General features: G+C 50.1%; 1 protein-coding gene across 1 annotated transcript; it reads left to right on the forward strand.

The window, feature by feature from the left end:
• The first annotated feature begins 502 nt into the window (after nt 1-502).
• Nucleotides 503-2145, forward strand: LOC105565579. The gene is made up of 2 exons (XM_012018881.1): nt 503-838; nt 1931-2145. The coding sequence occupies exons 1-2, from the start codon at nt 667-669 to the stop codon at nt 2143-2145; spliced, it is 387 nt and encodes a 128-aa protein (XP_011874271.1). The 5' UTR covers nt 503-666.
• The last annotated feature ends 20060 nt before the right edge of the window (nt 2146-22205 follow it).

A 22205-nucleotide genomic window follows, 5' to 3' on the forward strand; every position in this document is an offset into this window, starting at 1 on the left:
GCATTAGGCCTCGATGGGGTATTATAAAGATAAAATAAGATAATGAGATAAAGTAATGTCCACTGGGCATTAATGGGTTGGTGTATACAAGATTTTGGTCAGCGGTTTCCCCCTCGGGATTAACTCTATCGTGACTACTGCGAGTCCCGTATTTCTTAAACAGACTCAATAGTTCAACATGCGTTTTACTACTGAAAAAAATGTATAAGAAAATTAAAATGAAAATAATTCCATTACGGAGGGAATTTTCTTTTAAAATTTGTCCTGCAACTTATGCAATCGACAACACGGCATTTCGAAGAGTTGTTTGAAATGTTGCCATCCATTTCACTAGTAATTATATTTGACTAGTAAAATGTATGGTAAAATTTCAAAAAAAAAACCCCTCGTAAAACTCTTCGCAAAGCCGTGTTATCCCGCGATTACATAATTGTCTAAGCTTTACTAGTAAAATGTATGGTAAAATCTCCAAAAACTCTCGTAAAGTTGTTCGAAACACCACGTAGTCTCGCGATCGCATAATTTTCGGGACCAATTTTAGGAGAAACTTCTCACCGTGCGCGCGTTCGACGTAGCGTTGCCTGACGGCGTCCCTTACCCTTTTTCAGCCAGGACCTATTGACGGTGTGTCGGGAATTGAACCTCGAGAATTCGGTGGAGGAATTGATGAGGGAATTGGGCGCGGACGAGCACGGTCGCATTTCCTATCAAGAGTTCCTTAGGCGGCGTCTGGCTTTGCGACCGGAAATCGAGGCGCTCAGGGCCGGCAAGCGGCGAAGCAGCCCACACCACACCCACACGCCCGAGTACCTGCCCACCAGCAGCGACAACAGCCTCGGTAAGAAATCGCGCAAATCGCTCGAATTTCCGCGACGGATCCGCTCCGCCTTTCCGCTCAGTCGCGACGATAAATCACCCCCCCTCTCGCCCCGGCCGAGAAGAACCGGGAGACAAATATCGGCATCCTCGTTTGCCGCCTCTGGAAGTATGGACGACGTTTGTTCGGCGCGAAGAATCGTGCAGCACCGCCGGGCGATGTATCGCGATCTGGCGTATCACCGTGTCGCGCGGAAATAGAGCGCGAGCCGTCCGCGCGAAATTGATGATTGATGGAACAATGAATACGGGACGACCGCGGAAACGCTGCAGCGGCATAATATCCCGATCGAGCGGGTCGCTACGCGGCGATACGCGAGATCGATGGGCGAGCTGGAAACGACGACTTTTCGAATATTGCACGTATTCGCCGCGCGCGCTTCCGCCCCTCGGCGTTCGCTGTCAACCGTGAATCTTCATTGAACGACAGCCGGACCGTGAAAAGGGGCGACTCGCGATTGTTACTTTTCCAATTATTGCGCGCCGTTACGGACAATCGGGGATATTCGCGCGCAACTTTTCCCTCCAAATAATTCTTCTCGGGGCAAATCTTTCGTTAAACATGGCGCTGTTGAATTTGTGACGTTGAACGTGACTCGACGAGCAGTCACTCCCATTCAGTGCGTTGCTAGTTTTAACTGCGTAGCAAAATTTATTATTTTAACGCAAATTGTAGTTAAACGAAACGACAGCTTTTATTTAAATTATTTTGCGGCTTCTTTTAACTCCGTTGTTTCATTAAATTAGCAACGTATCGCGACTACAATGCACACAAATGTACACTACACGGGGAGAATTTTCTCAAGAACTTTATGAAAGTTTTTTAAAAGTTTACCATACATTTTGCTGGTAAAATGTATACGAAGTATAATCACCGGTGTAATGTATGAGAATTCTTCGAAATGCCGTGTTGTCCCACGATTGCAATATGTTCAGGACAACTTTTAAAAGAAAATTCTCCCCGTGCACAAATTCAACAGCGGAGTCGCGTCTCCGCTCGATTTTTTTCTCACAAGTACCGTATTAGCGCGTTACTCGTGATTTCTATTTTCAGGCACTGTGTCGGGACGACATGAGAGTTGGGAGTTCGACAGCGGTGCCCGCGATTTGTCGCCGGAACCTCACAGTCTTCAGAAGTTAGTGGAGGCGGCCGCCGGCGGAACAGGAAATATGCTGGACCTCGCAAATAAGGTGAGCCACAACGCATCCGCCCTCGTCGACGAAACGACCGTCGATATCTTCGGCCAGCTCTCTCTCTCACGGCGTTAGATTCATCGCGCGTTTCGTGCGCGAATCGCGTGATCGCTTGGCGAATGTCTGTCTTACCGTTACGAAACTCCCGATGGAGGAACCTGTCGTACCGTATCGCGTTCGCGTAGATCCAACTAAAATTCAGGAGGACCCCACACCCTCAAAAAGGATTTCTGTTACCGAGACAAAAAATATTCTCGACGCACTTATACATTTCTTACAACCTCGTTTAGCATAAAAATAAGACGATGTCAAAATAAAGTCAATAATTCTTATTCTCCTCTATCGAATTAAAAAAGATTGACTTACTATATTGAGACAAGAGTAACTTACATAAACGTAAGTTTATATATTCTTGCGTTTAAAAGAAATTTCCCCTCTTACAACGCACCAAGTTGGCACCGCGATATTCGACAAAAGACGATACGTGCTATCATTTTATTGTAGATTTTAGAATTTTTCATTTAAAATTCCTTTCTCTATAATAAATATGATTGGCGCTATATCGATCCTATTTTATGATACATTAAAGTGCAATAACATTGGATCCGGAAATTTTTTTCTGTGGATGCACCCTCTCTAAATTTTAGCCACTGCCTATGCGTCTGCGTAACATACGACACTAACGCGTTACCGAAGAGAGGGAGGGAAACTCGCAGAGAAAAGTGTCTTTCCTGCTACATAATAATTTCAAGTATCCGAAGTTGAGGGAGATCGCGCTGGAAACTATCCGACGGAGAGCTCTGGTATACTTCCGCTTGTTAATGCAACATTCGCCCTGATGGAAAGTCAACGAGACGCGCAATTATCCAAAGGCAAATTGTCTTTGCATGCCGATAATCCTCGGTTTTCCTTGGCGAGAGAGCGCACTCGTTCGCTCAACTCCTTCATCTCTCCCGCCGTCCGCGGCTCTCTCTATTATTTCCCTCTTCGTATCACGAGTTCGCGCCTGGGAATTTCTTTGTCAGCCGCAATTAACCGCGATACCATACCGCGCCGAGGCGCGGTATGCCATCGTGGAGGATAGTAAGACGTGCAATTTCTGCATTCCCTGCTTCTCCCCCGTTCGCTCGTCGATCGTCCCGCGCCGTCGCTTCGGTATCGAATTACGGGGTGCAGATTGGGCGCCGTCGACATTTTATCGTTTACACCGCGTTTCTTAATTTACCGTTGGAAAATGTAATCGATCGAATTTGAAAGAACGAGCTGCGTTAACAAACAGCCGAGTTATATAACAATGTTGAAAAAGAAGACCCGAAGCGATCTCATTCCTCGTGATCGCTTCTGATCGCTCTATGCGAGGTGCAGATTAAACACTGTCGGCATTTTATCGTTTGCACTGCGTTTCTTAATTTGCAGAATATAATCGATCGAATTTAAAAGAACGAGCTGCGTTAATAAAAGAGTTGGCAAACAGCTGATTTATGTAACAATGTTGAAAAAGAAGATCAGAAGCGATCGCATTCCTCGTGAATTTTGTAACGTGAAAGCTTTATCTAAAATGCGATCGCTTCTGATCGCCCTGCAACTTCGAGTTTGCTTGATGTCTGGAGAAGACGAGCGCGTTATCGAGCAAACTCGAAGCTGCGGAGCGATTTTATTGTTGGATAAATTTTTCACGTTGAAATTGACGCCGCGAGTTCTAACGTGTAGCGTCCTGAAAATTCGAGCTCCCGCTTGAGCCGCTTCGACGACGGAATTCCCATCTCTCGGGGCGTTTTGGTTCCGCGGATGATTCGGTTCGCGATCGCGCTCGTAACCGCGCGCCTCCCCGCTCGTTTTAAGAGCCACGACAGCTGCCGCAATGGGAAAAGAGAAATAAAAGCGCCCGGACCAAATTCCGAGGTTATCGCGATTTCTCGCGAGGGCCTCTCCGCTCTCCCCGGCGTTTCGAGGAACGAGAACACGGGAGAACAGAAGGAGGATGGCTTCGCGGAAGGAAAAAAGAAGCGCGCGCCGTTTACTGCCTATAAATAACCGTTATTACGCTCCGCATTACGGCATTCGAAAAGAAACGAAAAGAAAAAAAGTAGGGGGGGAGGGGAGCGAGAAGGCCGCGCCGGCGAATTTTGACCGTTCGAGGAGAAACGTCGCGGCTCCGCGAAGAATTTATTAAGAGGATAATAAAAAGCGATGCGTATATACGAAATAATAGCTTTTCTTTTATTACGAGCGCGTAGCCACCCCAAGGCGTAAATATATCTCGGCGCGCCACGGCGTAACGTGTGCGCATTTGCGTTTTGAGAGAAAAAGACGCCGAGGACCGACCCATCCGCCACGCTCATGTTTTTCCCCCGCCTCTCGCCGCCCCCCGCCGGCTGCGTGTGTGCGGAAGAGCTTTCGCGCGTCGCGCCACGATCCTGACGTCGCGCGGGGGCGTCGTCGCAGGACGTCCGCTTCCCCGGGAAAAGCGCGAATACGCCGCGTCTTGGACCAACCCGCTCGCCCATACGGCGGAGACGCTCTCATCCTACGTGAAACGCGAATTTCCATAGAAATGGAATGGAGAAGTCGCGGGAGGGAGGGAGAGAGAGAGAGAGAGAGAGAACGAGAGACGTCGGAGCAAACATAACAGCGATGTTAATTCCCGTCGTTGCTCTCCGGCGTGGAAATTACCGGAGTTGCGTTACCGCGCGGCTGCCGCGCGATTGAAATGCGTGCAACATCGATTCGCGTATATCCGTCGTCATAGCTGCAGTGGAGAACTCGATGCCGTGTTTCGCGGGGGGGGAAAAAAAGAGAGAGCAGAAGTCGAGTCCGAAACGGGAGGACGCGCACGGACGAACGCGAACGCGCGATCCGCTTTAACCCGAGCGTTAAGGCGGATTATGACAAATCCCATGTACCATAAACACCGTGTTATTTTCGCAACCGTTCTAGGTGTCTAGTTCGCAGCAGCGCTTCTCAGCAAATGTACAATTAAGTATATTATATGGACACGGTTCTCTGTGCGTACGTGCAATTCCAAAACCTTGTGCCTCTCGGCCAGGGCGATTTTCGCGAGACATTAGAGGCCGAACGCTGTTTCAAATGAATATAATCCTCTTCGAATACGATTCCACGTGTTATATGCGCTTGTTTTGGTAAGTTGGATCATTTTGCGTAATTGTGGCCTCCGCGATCGCCTTGCAATACAGAATTAAAGATCACAAAAACGAGACGCTTGACTCCTTATCGCTTAACTGTTAATCATATTACATTACCTGTCGTATCTAAAAAAAAACTTGTACCGATGATTTTGTGCTGTACTCTCTAAAAGTCGATCAGTGGATCATCACCGAAAACATGTGAATAGTCACCGATTTGCAGTTACAAATGTGCCACTGAAAGTCGCAGTGGTATACATTTAATTGTGAATCAGTGACTATTCACTGTTTCTGTAGCCCTAAACGTACGCACTTTGATTTCTTATTTCTCCACTTTTATATACATGTGTACGAAGTTAGGATTTTATTTATTTGTAACGAGCTTGCCATAAGGTAACAATGCTTTATTTCTCGTAACTCGCATCGTCACTTTCTACGCGAAATAATGCGTTTTTCTGCTCTCATATCTTTGGAGATTACGAGGGAGAATAATGTCACTTTCTAAAAATAAATCGGTGAATTATCACCGAAAACAGCGAATAGTCAGCGATTTGCAGTTACAAATGTGCCACTGAAAGTCGTAGTGGTATACATATAATTGTAAATCAGCGACTATTCGCTGTTTTCAGTGCTAATTCACTGATTGCCTCTTAGAGAGTACCGTGTGGTATCCAGAGATGCAATTAATATTCCTTAATTGTGACAAAACGACCATAAAAGGGAAGAAGAAAGCGCGACGGGGCGCCGCGCAGGCGACGGAGAGGGACGAATTGTTATCAGAGCGTGCAAAGAAGGATGCGTGGAAGCGCTGTAAAAAAAAATGGAGCCGGATAGGCGATAGGCCGCGACGAGAGGTAATAAAGGCCGCGATGTAGAATTCCGTAATTTGCCGAACAAATGACCCGTTGCGGGCGATTCGAGCGCGCGATAACCCGGCGACGATCGGCCGGTCGCCGCGCTCGCGTCTCGAAAAGACGGAGAAATATATCCCGGCTGGGACTGGGATGTTTTTCTAGGGCGGCCGATCGTTATTTTCCATCGCGGCGCCCACGTTCTTTCTACGGAGGATATTTACTTCCGCCCGCACGCCGTCGGCGGGGACCCCGAGAATTCCGCACCTCCTCGTCGTCTTTCCCATGAATTCCCGCTGATACGCTCGCGTGACGCAATAAACGGTACGTCGTGTTGATGATACCGTAAGACGCGGTAAAATTGCGCACAACAGGTGTGCGAGACCGAGGGCGGAAAAAGGATCTCGGCGGAAAAATTCATGATCCGCCGAGCGACGTAGACGCGTGTTTCGTGCAAATTCACGAGGGCCTCGTGAGAAGGGAAGGGGGGCATCTTGATAGACGCTGTACACAGAGAAAATGATTTCTTTCGATTTAATCGGTTGTGTTGTATCCAAACAAATCATTTCTTTCAATTTGAGAAATAATATAATATTATTTTTTTTGTGTATTGTAACACATAAAATTTACATACACGAAATTTTTCAATAATTGAAACACTGTCGCAACAGCATATTCCTGAGACTGAAAATGTTTCAGTCAAAAGTTGTTCATATTACGTAGTAGAATAAAATTATAGTATAATAAATGATGGGGGGTTCCATTTAAAAAAATTGAAGGAAACCTTCACGTGACCTTCAAATGACTATCCAAGGTCAAGTCAATGGCACCACCTTATGTCCCCCTTCGAACCAAACAACTTTTGTTTGAAACGTTTTTCGGTATTTTTCATATTTTTGAAGATATTTGCGGATCATTTAAAATGGGACACCCTGTATAAGAATGACCTATGAAGAATATTCTTAAAATGTTCCATAGGAGTCTCTTGTGCTATCTGGGTATGCGCATTGCGTGATTTCTGCACGGAAAAAAAATGCTGTTGCTTGAATGAAAGGTTGACGTCACGGGCTGCCACGAACACAAATAATTCACTCGATTGTAGGTGCATTGTAATTTTAAGCATTGATCTGAACATCCAGATTATTCGCTCGTTAATGCCGATGTTGTTTCAACGATTTTACTTCAATTATACTGATCTCGTTGATACGTCATCTTTTTCCCGTGCACGGTACGAGGACGATGATCGTCTCCACGGGGCTGTGAAAATAATGGCGCGATAACGCGGCCGCGCAGGAAGTCGCGCTCCTAATTATGCGAAGCGTCTTGCTTTCCGCTCGAGCGGCGGCGTTTCGGATAACACGCTCCGTTTGGCGTGTCGACACTCATAATCGCGTACGGCTCGCATAAGTGCGAACAACCGGGAATCACGTATGTAGATCGGGAGATAAAATCGCCGCGCAGGCGGGGAAAAGGGGGCTTTCCCGTTTCGCGCGCGGAACGCGTGCGCGCGCCGCGCGCGGCCGGAAAGGGCCATCGCTTTTCATCGTCGCCCGACCTTCGCCCTGCTCTTCCGCCATCCTCCCGCGGGAAGCGCCGCGCCGTCGCGTTAATCGAGAAATTAGCGGAGTTAATTAAGACGCCGCACCCAGGCCGCGTCCCGCCCACATAATTACACTAATACAATCGCCCTCGCCGTCCCCCTCCGTCTTTTTTCCCCTCCGCGCTCCCTCGTCACACGATCCGCCGTCATCGGCGAACGTCGAGAGTGGCGGAATCGCGGGGCGTCCGATCGCGCCAAGTCGCCTTCGCGGACTTTTCTTGTTTACCGCCGAGAGAACCGACGACTTACCGCAGCCGCGAAGATTAATGGCTCGTCACGAGCGATATTACGCCGTAAGAGCGAAACGACGCCGCAACGGGACGTTTTTCCGCGGGGACGATCTTAACGAGTCGGGATGGCTCCGAGGGGGCAGGAGCCGGTTCGCCGGTGATCCTAATAATTTCGCTTAAGCGTCGCTATTCGGTTAACCGCTACGGCAATCTTGTCGCGGCGCGCCGTTAATAGTCACGTATCTCTCTCCCCGCCCCCTGTGATTATATCAGCTGCGGGTTCTTCTTGTCGCCTCGCCTTAAAGGGCGTCCGTTCTCAGGCCCTAATGGATTCGTTTTATCTTAACCGTTCTATCCTCGAGCCTTCGCCGAACAAAGCTCTCGCGCGCGGTTTCCGCTATCCCCTCGGAGCGACGCGCGGTCGATGTTCGTTTGCGACACTTGCTCCTAATGAAGAAAAAGACGCGACGGAAGGGATAAGAGAAAGCGCCCGGCGATTAATTGACGAATGGCTAGCGGTTGCGTTCGATCGGTGAGAAGTTAGGCGCGTCGCGATTTGTCGAAGGTCGCTCTCGTTTATGACAAAACGTTTGCGATCTTCGATCGCCCCCTCGAGTTAACCCTCTCGCGACCGAGCCATTTCTTTTCTTTTTCTCTCCGGGATAACGCGTTCCTTCACTTAATCTGAATAGCGGAACACTGTCGGTTCGTACACAAAAGCCACGCAACTTGTATATTACACAAATGCTTTCACGATATGACAGTTCTATAATGAGTAAAAGGTGCCAAGAGTGCAGAATCACTGCAGCATCCCCTTAATATAGCGAGTTTTCGAATATCGAATACGCCGATGACGCAAAATTAGGCGAGGGGCGGAAGGTAAATCCAAAAATCATGGAATCATTTCTATTTTTTTTTCATCGATGTAATATTTTTCCAATGCCTGCCAAAGTCACCTCTTTAAATCTCGGATCCCTGCGCGTCCTACGGTGGTCGCGAGAGGGATTAACCGAGACTCGCGCGACGCTTAACGCGTTAACGGACAGGTCAGCGGGCTTTATTATCCTCCCTCTCTCTTGCGGCGACTGCATTACCGCGCCACCCGCGCGCGCGGTATCGCGTCGCGCATCGCGGGGATAGATAGCTGCAGGCGGCTTTCGGTGCTTTCGGTGCAACGAGCCGGATCGGCAGCGCTCGGTGGCGGTCGGTCGCCCTCGGCCGGCGCCTCCTCAAACACCATCGGGGTGTAAGAGCGTCGGGAACACGATGGTTCGGTAGTCCGTCCGGTTTAGTCTGTCACCGAGCGTCTTGGCGTTCGTTCGCTCGCTTGCTCGCTCGCTTTCCGCGCCGCGCCGCGCCGCGCCGCGCCGATCCGATCCGATCCGATCCGCGATCGTCGGACTCGCAATTCGCTCGGCCCGATTCGCCGCCGACTCGTGAACCACCGCGGTTCACCGGGCTTTCGCGAGCAGTGATCGTCGTCGATCGTCGCCGATCGTCGTGCGGCGAACCGTCGGATTCCGATCGACCGGATCGATCCGAATCGCAGGCAGGGAGGAGACATCTCGGTGCGAGACCGACACCCTTTCGCGAGGTGCCCGATCGATCGGCCGATCTCGATTTGCAGCGCGACCCTCTGTACGCGCGCCGATCTACGCGAGAGATCGGCGAACGATCCTCCCCTCCTCCCCCATGGCTTTTGCCGGCGGAGGGCGGCATTAGGGCGAAATTCTGGGCCACGAGAACCGTAGCGTAGTTATGTTGCGAGGGGCTGACCTCGTAAGAAGAATCGATGCGAGGGCAATTACGGCGGTAACGCGAATCGGTACCGCGGCGTAGCGTCGCGCTATCATTCCCCTCCCCCCCCCTCTCCCGTTTTATAGATATGTACGATGTAAGACACGCACGCTCGCCCTGCCCCTTTCCTCTCGTAATCGACTGCGCGTCGTTGAGCTTTTCGCCGTCTTTCACCTTCACGAAGCTACGAGCATTTTTCATTACAGTCCCCGCTCGTATAAATCGCCCGCGCGTCTCTCCGCGATATATCTCACGCTGGATTATTCCCTTTGCTTCCGCTTCCGCTTCCCCGAGGAATGTTTTAAAGGGGAGGGAACAGGAAAGACGCGCGTCGGGGACGCTTTTACGACGACCATAATCGCGCGAGCCCTTTCGACATCCCGGCGCGCGTTCGTAAGGACGAGATTTACGAGCGGCCGGACGGCCGAGGGCCGCCGTGCCGTCGCGCCACGGGGCCGAATAGTCACGTGTTGTAGTCGAGTTCGCCCGTTTAATTAGGCGATAGGAAATGACGATTAATGGCACCGGCGGCTAATGAAACACGCGCGGCCGCGTTAACTCGGCCGAGCGCCAGCCCCGCATGAACCGGGCGACGATTCGCGTTAAGTAATTAACCTACCTACGCCGGCACCGCGGTCGCCCTTTGTCGGGCTTCGCTACCCGTGACTCCGGCTAGTCGGCGTGAAAACGTCAAGCTGGAGCTTCTTCGACACCTCCGTCAAGCGCGATGTCGTCGGCAGGGACGCTACCCTCGGGCTCGATTCCTGAATTCCTTCGAAAGAGAAACGTACGCGAAAGTTCTGCTCTATGCGGAAAACTTGCGGGTCGGCTGTTCGCATCAGTTCACATGACTTTCAGTCAATCAATTTACAACGTTTCCGTAAGAACAGAATTTGCGCGTACGTCTATCATGCGAATAAATTCAAGAATCGGGTCCCTGGGCCCGTGGCAGCGCGACAGAACCGGCGCGCGTGTACGAGGGACCGTTTCGTGGGCGCCGCGCTGCTTTTAAGTCTGCTCTCTAGAAGTCAATCGGTGCATTTTCGCTGAAAACAGTTAGTGTAGCACTGAATTATTCAGTATACTTATAACTGTGAGTCGGTGAATATTCGCTGTTTTCAGTGATAATCCACTGGACTTTCAAAGAGTGATCTGCTCTCTGCATCTAGAGACATTCCATTTTATCAATGTAGAAAATTTATAATCGACACGCGCTAGACAGCTTTGATTTTGTAGCCCATAAATGCGTTTGAAACATTCGCGCGAGTTGGTCAATTGTACATCGTACAATACGTAGTCGAGTCGAAACTTTGGCCCTATGTTGAACCTTTAATTCTATTATATAGTAGGACCTAGGACAATAAAAGAGATCGAACTGCAAGTACAAAATTTACTCCTGCTTTAGAACAGATAGTGTCGGGCATTTCTACTTTTGCCAATTTAAGTAGGAGCTGAAGTAAATTTTTTTAAATTAAAGATTCAGGGGAGGAGAGTAAAAAATTATAATGTCATCAAAGTAGGTTATCACTGGTCTGTGTAGGTGTATAGATCAGCTAAGTAGGTGTAAATTATCCTTGAAAGTGTCAAAACAGCACCAAGGTATCGACTCGGGTAGTCGAGAATTTTTTTTAAGCACTTTGGTTTCGCTCACACGTACAAAATAGAGCGCTTCCAGACGCGACGTTGTAGATTAGGCGTTCAAGTCGTGCCAACGCTGCTCGTGACGTATCACTCGCGTGCGTAAACTTTGGCGTGACGTTAACTCGCGATACGTGAGTCGTTCTCTTTTCTTTTACCTTCTTTCCTCTCTTTGCATCGCGCGCGAGCGACGCGCGCCACGCTAAAGGCCGTGCCGCGTAATTGAGATTGGCTCGCGGCGGCGAGGGGACGCGGCCACCGCGGCGGGTTCGCCCCGAGAATACAAGCCTGTAAGAGGCTGGGCTGAATGCATCGCCCGCGTCTCCGCGTTTTCCGCGTGCATTTTCCCTTTCGGCGCGGACTGCTCCGGCTGGCGCGCCGCCAAAGAGCCGGACTCGCGAGAGTCCGCGGGCGAGGGGAAAGGGACGGGGGGGAGGAGAAGGAACAATGCGATTCATTTAACTTCCATTAAATCCGCGCGCGGGTAGACGTTGTCGGCGCCGTCCAGTCCGTGTGCTCGCCCGACCGGAATAGAGCCCTCGGCCCTCGACCGGCCCGGTGGAGAGAGGCCGGTTGAGCGTCGCGAAACTCCCTCAAAACGCTTCCTTCCGTCCGTCCGTCCCCGTCATTATTCCCGCATCGATCAGCACTCTCGGGACGCGCATCCGTCCTCCCGAACGCGTCGCTTTAAGGCGTATTGCCACGTTGCGCGACAGCGAGACAGAAAGAGACGGAGCGGGGGAGAGATTGTCGGATTCTAACAGGCGACATATCGGGCGATCGGGGATCCGTCGCGGGGAAGTGACGATACGAGCGAGATGTCCTCCGATATCGTTGGCTCTCGCATTATTGCGCGTTATCGGTCGTTACGCGCCGCAACTCGGGTTTTCTCGGGGGAGAAAGGTATCGCTCGCGATAGGATTCGACGTGTGTATACGTATGTGCACGCGCATCGTGGCGCACAGATCGTTAGATAGGCGGCCCGCGCTCTTGTTTTTACCGCACGTTGCCGGGCAATGCGCGCGGTGACACATTTACGCCCGCGATGAGGCGCCCCGTCGCGATAGATCCGCCTCTTACGCGCCGCATAATGGCACGGATCCTACGGTTACGCGTCGCCGATCACCGGGTATCCAATCACCCCGAGCAATAAATTACTCCTTGTAAACCCGACGACGCCTCGGCGCGGGAATTCCATTTGCGCGGGGCCAACGGCGAGAGAGAATCGTCGTGGCCGATTGCGGCTCCGATCTCCCGAGGAGAGAGTCGCGCGCTACGCGGATACACGGGAGAGAGTAAATGTATACGGGACGCTCCCGAGAATATTCCCTCGCGTCCCCGAGCCCTTTGATCAACGTGCAATCGACTCTGTCCTTGTGCTCGAGGGCTCCTCCGCAGCTCGCGCAAATTGCCCCCGTCGGGACACGTGCCTGACGCGTTCCGCGAATCCGTAATGTACGCGCACCTTGACCCTGCCCCACTCGACGCTCACGTGGACGTGATTGCGTCCTCGCCGCGCCATTAAATTGATCGCACGTGCCGTTAATAATCGGCCGTAAACGCGACCCGTGCCGCGCAGCTGTCACGAGATGGAATTTTTGGACCGACGCGCGATCCCTCTCGATCCTCTCGTCCCGGGAAAGTAAAACCGAGCGCTGTCAGACGGCGATTTCAGGCGATCGGTAACGAGTTTAACAAACTAGTTTCCGTGCGAGGCGCCGTCCCTTCCGCGTTCCCCATTCGCGTGAAAGAGAGAGGACGAGGGGAAAAGAGAGAACTCCGCGTGCTCTTCTTGTTCTCTTGGGGGGGAAAAAAAAGAATCCGCGGAGGTGCGCCACGGGAGAGACGGAAATTGAGAGATCCAATGGGATGGTCAGAGAGAGAGAGAGAGAGAGGGGAAGCAGCCCTCCTTCTCCTCGATTCTTTGATGGGCTTTTTGCAGTCCGCGCTCCGTTCGGAAAAGAGGCTCGCGGAGCCGCGTCGAGCGCCGCGCAATTAAAGAAAGGCACTCGTTGGGCCCTCGCCCAAGAAAGGGCCACTTAAGCGATACGATAAGCGCTGCGGCGCGGCGCACGCTCGTATATTTAAATCGATTACACTCGTGGAGGAGCGATAGCTTTATCCGTTTTGCGTTAGAAGAAAACGGGGCGGAAGAATAATTATTCGCGTCGCTTTCATTACACTCGCGACGCTTTGAAACCGGCGGGCGCGGGTCGATCGTAGTACTCGTTATTTATCCGGAATTACGCGGCAACGCGGAAATTATTTTAATCGGAGAAGATGCCATCCGCGTCTTGATCTCGATGGCCCGATAATAATATTTCCGGGTGAATTTTTTATACACCTTTTCCAATTTGGCGTACACCGACTATTTGTCTTGAGAGGTAATTTTCCATTGAAACAGATTTAACTTTTGACGCTAATAAAGTAGCCTCTCGAATCACCGTAAAGAATTTATGATATTATTTGGGAACAAGATCACCCCAGCCGAATCTCTGGGGGTCTCTTTGCAATCCGCAACGGTCGTCTTTATTAATTTATCCCATTGACGCATGTATCGATATCTACACTGATAAAAAAATATTTTAATCCAAACAAATATTACTTTACTCGAGAAAATGATTCATTAGGTGGCTCCTAATAGCTTATTAACTTAAATTTAAAAAATAATAAACAAATTAAAACATGCATTGCTTTAATTTAAGTATTTATTAAACTTCAAGGAATAGATAATTTTAAATTTAAAAATATTTTATTTTAATTCTATAAAATGTTCACTGAGATGTAATTTTCACAGCGAAGAAAATTGGATTTCTTATTTAACAAAAACAACTATTCCATTTAATAAATAGTATTCTATATCTCATGAAATCTTTATTTGAATGTAGAAAATGTAATGATTGAAATTAATTTACTTAATATAATACATAGATTTACTTGAAACTTGATATTTTTATTTAAATAGAATCAATATTTACTTCAGTAAAAAAATAATTTTAAGTAAATCTATTTACTTAGTTAAAAAAAATTTTTTATCAGTGTATCGCAATAACCCGTAAAATATCAAGAGCGACGTGAATAAACATTAATACACCCTCAGATAGAATTTCTGTTACCGAGACAAATAATATTCTTGACGCATTTATACAATATCTCTCACGACCTCATTTAGTATAAAAATAAGACGATATCAAAATAAAATCAATAATTCTTATTCTCCTCTACTGACGAAAGGAAATGATTAATAATTTAGCCAGGAAACTTATAGTCAACCCAACTGGCTAGTTATTTTATTAGTTTACTACAACGTTTTGACCCTATTTTTTGGGTCCTTATCAAGTGGTACTGCAAATCAACAACAAACGTAATTATAAAATAATGTAAGTTAACAAGAAAAACTCCTCTATCGAATTAAAAAAGATTGACATACTACATTGAGACGAGAGTAACTTATATAAATGTAAGTTTATACATTCTTGCGTTTAGAAGAAATTTTTCCTCCATCTTGACACCACGCGATATTCGACAAAAGACGATACGTACTATCATTTTATTCTAGATTTTAGAATTTTTCATTTAAGATTAAAATATTCCTTTCTCTATGACAAATATGACCGGCGCTATATCGATTCTATATTTTTTGATACATCGAAGTGTATAATAGCATTGGATCCGGAAATTTGTTCTGTGGGTGTAGCAAACGAAATTATATTTTCACGGGCCAGCCGCTCTCGCGAGCGCGTGCATCGCTCCTTAATTGTGTGCCCTTTTTCGCGACGGTATTAATAAACGCGGTATAATAAGCGCCGGCCGAATGACGCGCGTTACCCGCCGGTACGGTGCTTAATTGCCGAACAGCCAGCACCCGGCAGTCGTCGCCGGGTCGTCGTCCCGCGACGACTCGCCGCACACGCGGACGAATCCGCGTGTGCGTTCTCTCAAAGCGCGCCGTGGCGTACGCACGCACGCACGCACGCAATTATAAACGCGCGCGCGTACACCGCGCACTAATTATTCATGTAATATCCATCCGTCGGCCGCCCCCTTTGCGCAACCCTCGCGACCCGCGACCTACGACTCGCGTGCGTGAATCGCGCGACGATTACGCGCGTCTCGCCGCCCTCCCTCCCCCTCCTTCGTTGATTCCCGAGACGTTTTCACCCTCGCCGTCGCGCTCTCTCGGCCTCCGAAGCGGCGTCTCGAGTCCGCACGAGTTCGGGATAATGCGGGGTCTACAATAAAAGTCGCAGAGTCGCAGTCGTAAGAATGATCGACTGTCATTGGTCAATTCAGTCAGACACATAAGAATTAACCAATCAGAGTCGACTATTCTTACGACTACGACTTTACGACTTCTATGTGGACGAGGCTTTAAGCGGCCGACGAAAGTATCTTTCCTTCCTCGCCCGAGGATTCTCGTTCGATTCGCGCCGATACTTTTCTTAATTTGGACGAACTGAGCGAGGGACGCGTCGTGTCACCGTTTTGCATTTTAAATTAAATTATCTTCTACAGCCAGTTCTGTTACAACTCAAGCAGGCCGGCGTGCGTTTCCACCGTGGGGTCTGTCGGGGCCGTATTCCACGCGCGCTCGCGTCCGCGATACCGTTGATCGTCCGCAATTAGCGTCCGTCCAGTTCTCCTAAATTCGCGCGGGCCGTCGCCCCGAGTAATTAACTCGTTTTAATTAACGGGGCTGCACGACTGATAAGAGCGGCGACTCCGCGACTCGTTTACGCGCCGCGGAATTCCGGAATTTCAACGTCGCCGTTGCGCGGCGAGTTTTATTTCCGCGAGCTGCGTTGAGTTACGATAAGAACGTGTCTACCGAAACCGTTCCTCTCTTTCTCTCTCTCTCTCTCTCTCTCTCTCTTCTCTCTTCTCTCTTATTTCTGCGGAATCTCGATGTTCCTGCGAAAACATTTTCTCCCGATCCCGTCATCGTTGATCGAACGCATCTCCTGTCGTTCCGCGGCTATTTGCGCGCGTTGTTTGCAAGTAAACTAGACGGAGAGAATTTTCTCTTAAAATTTACACCGCAACTCGTGTAACTGTGGGACATGGCGTTTTCAAGAGCTGACCATACACTCTACTAGCAAAATGTATGGTAAAATTTCAGGGACTCTCATAAAATTGTTCGAAATGCCGCGTTGTCCTACGATTTTTCAGGGTAGATCTTAAGAAAAAAATTATCTCCGTGTATCCGCTCCGTGTATTTTCTCTCATCTCCTTCTTCGACTAGTTCCAAATTCGTTTTCAGTCTGGTTGTTGCGCGGTTCATCGTCCGAGACTTAATAAGATACAAGGCAAAACCTGCGCAACGCGAATCGTAAGCACCAAATTAACGAACGGGGGAGCTCGCCCGGTATTTTTCGCGATGTTGCACACCTCGCGGTGTCCATCGCGCGTAACGTGGGCCTGAATAGTTAAATAATAATTAAAGAGTTTCTAGACCAAGGAGATCCTACGCCGGCCGCGCAAGGCCGGTGCAAATTCGATTGCGCATAACGTACGCTTCGCGAATCCTCGTGGGCGTCGCGAGGACAAACAGCCCACCGTGGGCAGCGGAACGATTTATTAAATTCTCGTTTCTCTCGTCGGCATTTTCCCTAACGAGACCGCATAATTCGGCGCCCACGCTTATCCGAGTTGCATATTTCATTTGCTTCTTAGCGCGCGCATTTTTCGAATTCAACAGGTCCTCTTTTTTTTTAGCACTGAACCGCATTTTACAAAAGGGAGAGAGAGGAACACCCTCGTAGATCGATTTCCCGAAAGACTTTCGACGCGACGGTTGACGCGCTTGATCCAAGAGCCAGGCGCCGTTTCACTTCATAAGCCGGGAACTCGCTCGAGTTTAATGGGCTCGAGCGTGAAGATGGAGTTAATCGAACCCGCGACGGTCCCGGCGCGGCCTGCGCTTCTTGCAGCCGGGATTAAGGGCGGAGTTTCCGTGTCCACTTTACACGGCCGTCGTTAGCCCGAGCGTGTGCTCGTCACTTAGCCAGTTTTATCGAGCGCGCTCCCGTCCAGCGCGCGGGCGGGAATTTGCGCCGATGTACGATTGAAATTTTTGCCCGAGAGATTCGCTCGTCGATCGTTCGCGGGGGCGCGACGACGCGAAATTGGGTTGCCGCGCGTAAGAAGGGGGTACGCGAGTCTCCCGAAGTTTTCGCGTCGTCGTCGCCTCCGGAAACTCCACGAAAACCACCTCCTCGGCGCCGGGAATGTTTTTCTCGTTGGCCCAGTATCGCGCGGGGGGGAGGGCGTGGGAGACGTAACATAAACCGGTCACGTCGGCGCGATGCTTCTGTAAACGAAAAAGGGGGAAAAAGTTGGCGATCGATCGCCGGCGCGCCCGCTGCAGAAGTGCATTCTCGCGACGGGCGATAGATAAATCGCATTTGAGCTTTAAGGGCACGCGACGCGCCCGGCCTTTTAAATACGCTGAATATCTCAGACACTTAGGGCGATGCCTCGCGATCAGTTTACGCGGCAAATTTTAATCTCCCCCCCCTCCTCGAAAATAATCCGTTCGGCGAAACGTCATTTTACAGTTTCCGCAGACCGGCTGATGAATGATTAACGAGTCGCGCAGCGGCGAGCTCGTTAACCGTCTCGGAAAAGGAAGAGACGAGAAACTCGCGGCGACGCCGGGCTCGAGAGCGTCGCACTTGAAATCTTTTCCGCAAACTCGCGCTCCGAAATGTGACTTCTTTTTTCCTAATTGCTTACGATAATCTCCCTTAAAATCCCTGAATCGAGCGAGGAGAGTCGCGCGGGTGAAACGGAATTCGAACCTAACCCGAGCCCGTTGATCGACCGATCGACTCCGCGACGGACGATTCGATCGGCGCGATCGGCCGCTCGTTGCGCAATCGTGATTTCGTTTAAACGGCATTTCGAAAACAATGTATCGATTCGGACGCACAAACGCCGGCACACGTTGACTAGACCATGCGCGAGGGGTCGCGCCGCGGACTAGGAGCGCGAGCGAGAACGAAAAATATATGTGGCGCGAGTCGAAAATAGAAGCCGATCAATACCGTGTGTGCGAAATATCTAGCATCGATGAGCCGCCGGTGCGCCGCGCGTGGTCTCTTTATCCGAGTCCTATCCGCGAATCGCGACGCTCTCGCGAACGCGAAATCCCGGCGCGCCGCTCTCCGTCGCTTTAAACTAATAGCGAATTCGGTTGTTTGCACTAGTATGCACTGAGTGCACACTAAGGCTTGTTTATAGTCAGTTCTTATATTTAACTTTGTCTTAAATACATGTTCGAAGAGTATTTAGTCGAAAAATGATCGGTGTAAACGTTGTACAGACCATTTTTCTGGATAAGAAATATTGCAAGAGGTATTTACGATGATCTTTAAATATAAGAATTGACTGTGAACAAGGCTTAGTGTGCACTCAGTGCGCACTGGTGCAACCAACCGAATTCGCTATAAGACTCCACAGATGCGTCGAGCTGCGGCAACGCATGCGGGGACGCGTCCAGCAATGCGAGTCGACCAATCAGAAGCTTGCCGTAATCTTCCTGCGTTGAAATTGAAGTCTTTTGATTCGTTGCCGCACACCCGAGTCGAAATTTTGGCCCTATGTTGAACCTTTAATTCTATTAGACAGTAGAATCTAAGACGGTAAAAGAGGTCGAACTGCAAGTACAAAATTTATTACTACTTTAAAACTGATAGTGTCGGAAATTTCTACTTTTGCCAGTTTAGCATTAAAGTAGGTCCTTTTAACTAGGAGCTAAAGTAAATTTTTAGAATTAAAGATTTAAGGGAGGAATAAAAAATATAATGTCATCAAACTAGGTCATCGCTGGTCTATGTAGGCGTATAGATCAGCTAAGTAAGTGTAAATTATCCTTAAAAGTGTCAAAATATTACCAAAATTTCGACGCGCTTATGGAGTCTTAGCTTTACTCGCAAGTCCCTCGCTCCCCTTTTCCCTGTCGAAAAAAAAATGTTTTATTCGCGCGCGATACGTTCGCGAACGCGGGATAGACGCCGCGGTGCGGGTATCGCGTTGCACTTGGATAGGACGGTTCGCGCTTGCCGCACTAATCCGCATTAACTCGCGAAGCGACGCGCATCCAACGGATCGGCGCCGCGGATCCGTTACTCAGCCGGCCTTCCCTGGCTTTTCATCCTCGGATAAACAAAGCGCTCGTTAAACATTCATCGATCATTTCCTCGGCAGCGTATCCAGCCGGCCGGCGAATTTCGCCGCAGCCTGATCGCGCGCGTCCGATCGCGCGTGTCGGGCATTTACTGCGATATCCGCTCCGCCGCGTCATCTCGGACGAGCGGACCAGGCGAGGAGTAATAAGATCGAAAGTAAATTAAACGAAAAAAAGAATAGGAGGAGGAGGAGGAGGAGAGCAGTGGCGACCATTCGATCGCGCGAGCGACGATCCGCGACGGTGTTTCGGTCGCGATCGATCTGAGATTACATCGCGCGGAACGGCGGAAGATGCCTTCCTGAGGGGCGGTTCCCGGGTCGCCAGCAGCTCGCGGAGCTCTCGGAATTCAACGTGGCGGGTTTCGCAGTGGCCGTAAACAATGGCTCGGCGGAGCCGCGCTACTACGTGGATCACCTGCACCGGCAGCACGTGCAGCTGCAGCAGCAGCAGCAGCCTCAGTCTCAGCGTCAGCATCAGCAGCAACAACAATCGCTGCGCTACCCGGTGCAGATGCTTTCCGGCCACGTGCCAACCTTGGCCGCGAAGGAGGCCATTCTCGAGCCGCCGCGTCGCGATGACCTCGTCTACGTTCACTGCGCGACGACGGAGGACGACGAAGCCGACGAGGACGAAGAGTCCCGGGGGCTCACCAGGTCTAGGTCGTGGCTCTGCTGCCCCAGTGATCGCCGGCCCGATAAAACCGTGCCCATACAGGTCGAGGTCAATAAGGACATGCAGTATGCAGTAAGTTTCCCCGGGCCGGCCTTAGGCGATGTGGGTGAAGGAGAGGGCGCGAGGCACTCGACAATACAGGGAGAAACGCGTGTCTGGAAATAAATCTGTGCCCCAGCGTGCTTTGCCGCGGGAAATTTACGTTCGAGGGAATCCGATAACGCGAATAAGATCTCCGGGGTGGGAGTCTTCGCGAAAATGAAAAATCAATTGTCGAACGAACTTGAATTATCGTCGGAAAGTTTTCGGGCGCGGGGAAAAAACTTCCTTCAATTTCGATCTCGTCCTCGACCGTATCGTTATCATATCTCACCGCGTATCTGTCGCGAGGACGCGCAGGATTTGGCGGCTGATTTATCGCGCGCCGCCAACTTTTTCCATTCGCGCCCGCGATATGACGTCGCGTCTTGATACGCGCCGTCAGGAAAGCCTGTCAACGAGTCGATACACGACGGGCGGGCGGGCAGGCGTTGCTCTCTTCAGATCTCCGCGGCTTTGCAGTCGGGCTCGCGCGACGATAAATCACCGCGCCGCCGCCGTCAGTCACACAAGCCGGAAAACACAAAAGAACTCTTACTCGATAAATTGCACGTCAGTCATAATGAGAGAGCCGGCGCGGACAAATCCGACGGCGCTTTATCTATTCGCGAATAATGAATTCCGCGGCTCTCTTTCGTGGGGGAGATTGTCTTTGCGCGTTGATACTCGCTGGAAGAGCCTCGCGTTGCACTTTCCACGTCAATTTCCGCCACGCCGGAATCGAGACCCCGAAAGTTGCCGCGAGGATCGACGTCGTTTTCCATAAACGACTGGCGAAAGTCCCCTATTATGAGACAGGCTCCTAATTTTGAGACGCGAGTGGTGGGCTTTCAATGCATCCAATTTCACAAGTCTCTTTTTCTTTGCGCGTTGACACTCGCCGGGGGAGCCTCGCGTTGCACTTTCCACGTCAATTTCGGCCACGCCAGAAGGGAGATCCCGAAAGTTGCCGCGGGGATCGACGTCGTTTTGCATAAACGACTGGTGAAAGTCCCCTATTATGAGACAGGCTCCTAATATGAGACGCGAGTGGTGGACTTTCGACGCGTCCAATTTCACAAATCTCTTTTCGCGACGCACGATCTAACGTCGAATTTCTCACCAAACGGATTTCACTCCAGGAGCAATAAATTCATGGCTCCAACAGACGGTGCCTATTAATTTAGCAGAAACCCCGCTATCTCATCAGGCGCTTGATAATCGGGGACTTCGCTCTACCAATAAATAATTCGTATTTGTATCTTCGCAAAAATTGTAATAGGTTGCGAGGATCTACGAGAGGTTACCGCGATCGTATCTACTCAGATGAGTTCTTGAAATTCCTCGGGAGACCCGGGGAGAGATGCTCCAAATGATAAAAAGAATATCCGCGTACGATTCATGGCGGTCGACTTTTCTAATTTATCACCTCGTACAATTTCGCCTCGTAATACGGAAGCAGATTAAGCTTTTGTTTCGCACTTCCACGTGCCTCCAATATTTATGACGCGTGTCCCAGGGCATCGCACACGCCCTCCTCTCGTCGGTGTCTCCACGGACTTGGTGTCTCCGCCGCGCACCCTCTGTTTTTTTTTCCCCTGCAAATTTCTCCCGGGCTAATCCCGCGACGGCTGACGGAAAACTTCCGTCGTTTCTCTCCGCCCCCGCGTAGGAGGCGTAACTTTCGCGAAAATTACCGCCGAGTAATTCGCCGATAAAGCGATTCGAGCTATCGCTAGCTGAAACGCGGGTCCTCTTGATCCTCCTCGGAGACATACGAGCCGCGTCGAATCGCGCTTGAAAAGATGCCTCGCCAAAAGCGATTTTACAAGGCGAGCAAGTTATTTCCGCGTTTTCTCAAACGGGGGCTTCGCGTTACTAATAAAACCTGCCTGTTTTATCTTCGCGGGGATAAAATTTCCGCCGAGATAAACT

This window comes from Vollenhovia emeryi, unplaced genomic scaffold (assembly GCF_000949405.1).
Source record: "Vollenhovia emeryi isolate VEMERY1.0 unplaced genomic scaffold, V.emery_V1.0 DF939151.1, whole genome shotgun sequence".
NCBI classification, from domain to species: domain Eukaryota; kingdom Metazoa; phylum Arthropoda; class Insecta; order Hymenoptera; family Formicidae; genus Vollenhovia; species Vollenhovia emeryi.

Excerpts from the sequence above, each read along its gene's own strand:
- LOC105565579 (XM_012018881.1), top strand. The coding sequence starts at position 667 with ATGAGGGAATTGGGCGCGGACGAGCACGGTCGCATTTCCTATCAAGAG. Across the intron at positions 839-1,930 it reads CAGCAGCGACAACAGCCTCG|GCACTGTGTCGGGACGACAT; the intron begins GTAAGAAATCGC and ends TTCTATTTTCAG.